General features: G+C 43.0%; 1 protein-coding gene across 1 annotated transcript in view; it reads left to right on the top strand.

Moving 5' to 3' along the window:
- Window positions 1-5,000, top strand: part of LOC308361522 (neurotrypsin) — a gene marked incomplete at its 3' end in the record, with an annotated part of 39,035 nt that overhangs the window by 24,326 nt on the left and 9,709 nt on the right. The window contains exons 6-8 of the mRNA XM_080833888.1: window positions 414-557; window positions 2,822-3,000; window positions 3,240-3,381. Coding sequence (XP_080690014.1) covers window positions 414-557; window positions 2,822-3,000; window positions 3,240-3,381 — 465 coding nt within the window. The remainder of the gene's footprint in view (window positions 1-413; window positions 558-2,821; window positions 3,001-3,239; window positions 3,382-5,000) is intronic.

Genomic DNA, 5,000 nt, shown 5'->3' with positions numbered 1-5,000 from the left:
CTGCAAAATTGACTCCATTTAGGCTGTAATTTATCTTAAGGGGTCTTAGGAAATGTGTACTTACTACCTAATTAATTGATAAGCAAAACATGCATTTTATTTTCATCAAAGTTGTTCTAAGAAGTTGTTCTAAGAAGTTTTGTTGTTTGCCGTGTCATATTTAATTGGTAGTGGACCCAAAATGCTCCAGTTCAGAACTTTTAAGGCTTCTCTATTTTTCTTCTTAGACTTTCAGGTATTCTGTACAGGAGAACTCATCGATAAAGGGTTCTTAATCCATCAGCTAAAGAACATCTTTTTTTTTTGATACCCGCCTGTTGTCAATGCATTTCCATAACGATGCCTGAAACATGAATCTGAAAAAGGACTCATAATGACATTTTAACCCTTGACCTTTCAACTCTGACAGGAAGCGCCCCTCCGCTGCGACTAGTTGGGGGGGAAGAGGAGTTTGAGGGGAGGGTGGAGGTGTTCCACGACGGAAGGTGGGGCTCCATCTGTGACGACCAATGGGACGACAGGGACGCAGCGGTGGTGTGCAGACAGCTTGGACTGGGGTGAGTTTTACTAACGTCGTTTGGGATGAACCACCTGGGGACCAGAGTGAGTCGTTTGGGCTGTGGGGCGAATCACTTGGGGACCAGAGTGAGTCGTTTGGGCTGTGGGATGAATCAACTGGGGCCAGGAGTGAGTCGTTTGGGCTTTGGGATGAATCAATTGGGGACCGGAGTGAGTCGTTTGGGCTTTGGGATGAACCACCTGGGGACCAGAGTGAGTCGTTTGGGCTGTGGGGCGAATCACTTGTGGACCAGAGTGAGTCGTTTGGGCTTTGGGATGAATCACCTGGGGACCAGAGTGAGTCGTCTGGGCATTGCCCTGAGTTGTGTGGGGTGTGGGATTACTACCTTGAGGGCTGAGTTGAGTCTTGTTTGGTTTTGGATGAATCACTCTGGGTCAGGTCTGAGTCCAATTGGGATTATGTTCAGGGTTCAGGGTGAGATATCAGGGCAGTAAGCTGCTGTATGGGGAGTCATACGAGTAAAAGACTGAGGTTTACCCTTTGCATTTACCTGTACCTGATGAGTGTGAGTAGATAGGTGGATGTGTTTGTGTTTGTGTGTGTATATGTGGGTGCAATCACTGATGAAAAACTGAGGTCTGTTACATTGCACTGTTGAACGAGGAAAAGAAAGGTTTGCTGAGCAAGGCTCCCATTCTTTAGAAGTGTCTGAGCAGATATGAGGGTCATGCTGTTTAATCATCCACCAGCCTGAACTGGTTTGATCCAGTCTCATTAGGAAAACGTGTCTGTTCTCTGAGACTTTGATAGGCTTAATCACGTTGGTGTGTGATTATGTGTTTGAGTGTGTGTGTATGTGTTGGTGTGAGAGGCATTGTGTATATGTGCGTGTGGTGGTATGAATATATACATATATAAATGTGTGTGTGTCTGGGTGTTTATGTGAGACATGCACTGTGTGTGTGTGTGTGTGTGTGTGTGTGTGTGTGTGTGTGTGTGTGGATGTGTATTTTTCATACGCCTGTGTGTGCATAAGCTGTTCAGGAAGACTGGCTTCCTGTGCCCTATGGCAAAGAAAGCACTTCTCTCATAAATGCTGAATCTTAATGAGCCCAAGCTGAGTTGAGCTGAGCGTTGGGTGAGCACCAGGAATAACTCTATATACTTCAGACCACTCCTCTCTGCCACTTTCATGATCAGGATAGAAGTGAGGAACTCTTAAGATCTCCAAAGCCAATATTGAAGTACATCGATCATTGACCCTTTAATTACCATACTTATTGAATAGTAGCAGTTTTACATATTAACATAATATAATATAAAATGTTCACCTGTGCTTTATTGTATCATATTGATTCAAGCTTAAAAGTTAGAAAATGTCGGCGCCTCAAAAGTTCATGTTCAGAGTATACAGAGGATGTGAACATTACGGGGTGATTATGCACAAGTCGTCTCGTGTGATACTCGACTTACAGTGACTGATTAAGTTCTTTCATCTACTCGGAGGGAGAGAGCTGGGTTAATTCGGCTTCCAGCCTGATTCGCTGCTGTGCATTAATGCAACACTGAGCTGGATACTGTCTGTCTCAGAGGTTTCTCTGCTCGTCCCTCCTCTCTCGTAGTCTATCAGTGGCAGGGCCAGGAAGCAGTGAATAATTGATAGCCTGTGGTATTTTTTGCCTGGTTAAGAAGAGAGCGGCTTTTATTGTTGTGGCAGCGAGTCGTGACACCATGGCGAGGAACTGCCAGAGTCCCTCTCGGTCCATTTTCCTTTCTTTCCTTTTTCGTTTTTGCTTCTTCTGCTAGCTCTCTACCTCCTACTAGTCTCTTTCCTCTTGTTATACTGTGACAGCTCCTCATATATTCATATTTGCTCTATCGCTAGCTCTCTACCTCCTCTTATTCTGCCTATTCTTGTTTTACTTTTACAGCTCCTTGTATGTTCATATTTGCTCTATTGCTAGCTCTATATCTCCTCTTATTCTGCCTCTTCTTGTTCTACTGATACAGCTCCTCATATGTTCTCAGTTCCACATAGACTCATGCCTCCTCTCTTTTACTCACGGTGAGAGAGGAAGATAAAAACCGACATGTGATATTTACAAAATATATACAGATGAATTACAAAAGGTTGTGCAAGTACTGGAAATAATGCAGAATTTGTGGGCAAAATGGTACAGCTGCAAGAGAAAGGTTGCTACACAACAACATGTTTATTTTTTCCCCTGGTTGTGTTAATACGTGTTGAATGAATGCCACTTACTGAACGTGTGTGTGTGTGTGTGTGTGTGATGTCCTCAGGGGGGTCCCTAAGTCCTGGTCTTGGGCCCATTTTGGCCAGGGCAGTGGGCCCATCCTGCTGGATGCGGTGCAGTGCTCTGGGAACGAGCTCTCCCTGGACGAGTGCCCTCACAGCGGCTGGGAGCAGCACAACTGCGACCACATGGAGGATGCTGGCGTGTCTTGCAACCCATACACCGGTGAGGGCAAAAAAAAACAGACACACACACACACACAAACAAACACACATGCACAAAGCGAAAACACACACACACAAATCCATTTTAAAAATCACATTTAAAACTGATGACCACAGAGACATACACACTAGCTGTTTATGAAACAATATATTTATTGTTTTTATTTATTATATTTATCGTGTGTGTGTGTGTGTGTGTGTGTGTGTGTGTGTGTGTGTACACACATCTCGCTGCCGTAGATGGCGTGGTGAGGCTGGTTGGCGGTGACAGCCCTTGGGAAGGTCGTCTGGAGGTGTACCACTCTGGTGACTGGGGCACTGTCTGCGATGACAACTGGACAGAGAAGCACGCACAGGTGGTCTGCCGGCAGCTAGGCTTCAGGTACCGGAGCCAATCACAGTTAAGATCAATTCAGCTTACCAGATGAAAAAACATGAGGTGATCAATCACTATTGATCTTCAGGTGCAGTTATCCAGCATAGATCCATTTCACTTCCTCATCAGAAAACATCACTACTGATTTTAGAGTAGATCAGAAAACATTAGGTAATCGATCACTATCGATCTAGCGGTACCATAAACAATCTAATTTTAGATTAATTAAATTCTTCGTCTGATCAGATTTCACTATTGATCTTCAGCTACCACCAGCCATGTCAGTTTAGATAATTTTTAGTTCAGCTCATCAGATCAGAGAACATCAGAGAATCCATCCTTATCTATGCCCAGGTTACCCACCTCACATCAGTCCCTTTCACACCAATTTACTTCATCATTAGGCCAGAACACTCCAGATAACCCATCCAAGATCTTCATCGTTAGGCCAGAACACTCCAGATAACCCATCCAAGATCTTCATCGTTAGGCCAGAACACCCCAGATAACCCACCCCAAGGTCTTGCACATTCGGTTAATTCCAGTGAACCTTTTTTGTATATTTTTAACTGACATTTTTCATTGCTGTGTTTACTTACTTATGTAGAGAGTCACTAGGTAGGACAGAGAATGTATCATAAATCTCTGAAGTAGGTGTGCTTGTTCTGTGGGACTCATCTCTATAGTGGATAGAGGTGAACATTCAAATATAGGTCTACCTTACAAAAAAGCATGGATGAATACAACGCAATAAAAGTGGTTTATAAATATATATCAGAATACAGTGTGTGTATGTGTGTGTTTGTGTGATTGTATGTATGTGTGTTGTTTACATAAGCTAAGACAAGAGCTGAGTCCGAAGTCCATGTTCTAGTTCCGAGCATACAGGATTCTATATGATTATGAAGTCATCTATGGAATCAGATCAATGCCATAAATATTTTGTAATCTGTGATATAGATTTTGTATCTGTAACATAGATTTAGTATCTGTGAAACCATCTACACTTTCAAAACCTATCTACAGATACGGATTTCAAATACGAAATGTATCTACACTTTCAAAAACTATCTTCACTTTCAAAATGTATTTACAGATACAGATTTCAAATACGAAATGTATCTACACTTTCAAAAACTATCTACACTTTCAAAAACTATCTTCACTTTCAAAATCTATCTGCAGGTACGGATTTCAGTTACGCATTACGGATAGGGATACGGATTTCTGTTACGAATTACAAAATCTTTTTGGCACTGTTTTTACAGCCTTTCTGAAGAGCCAATCAGCGCTTTTGGCAGATTTTCTAAAGCGCCAATCAACACATTGTATCCTGTACTGACTAGCCAATCAGCGCTAGCTTGCTGGCAACTGCTGGCCCGCTTATTATTCAATAGTTATAATAACCTAAATCTGCCACCGCTCTGCCTAGGGAGAGATCTGGGGTCTCCCCCGCACGGTTTGAATACAATTCGGTGTACGAACGCCGTGGGGGAAGTTAAACAAGCATGCCTTATGTCTGGCCCAAAGGCCTGATGAACACCTGTACTATTTAGTTAATCTTAGGCTCTGGCGATTCAGAGATCGCTTGGCTGCAGAACGCATTGTAACTAAGAAATTGGTCT

The sequence above is a fragment of the Sprattus sprattus genome, assembly GCF_963457725.1.
Source record: "Sprattus sprattus genome assembly, chromosome: 3".
In the NCBI taxonomy this organism is placed as follows: domain Eukaryota; kingdom Metazoa; phylum Chordata; class Actinopteri; order Clupeiformes; family Clupeidae; genus Sprattus; species Sprattus sprattus.
This window is presented reverse-complemented; position numbering and strand designations above follow the sequence as displayed.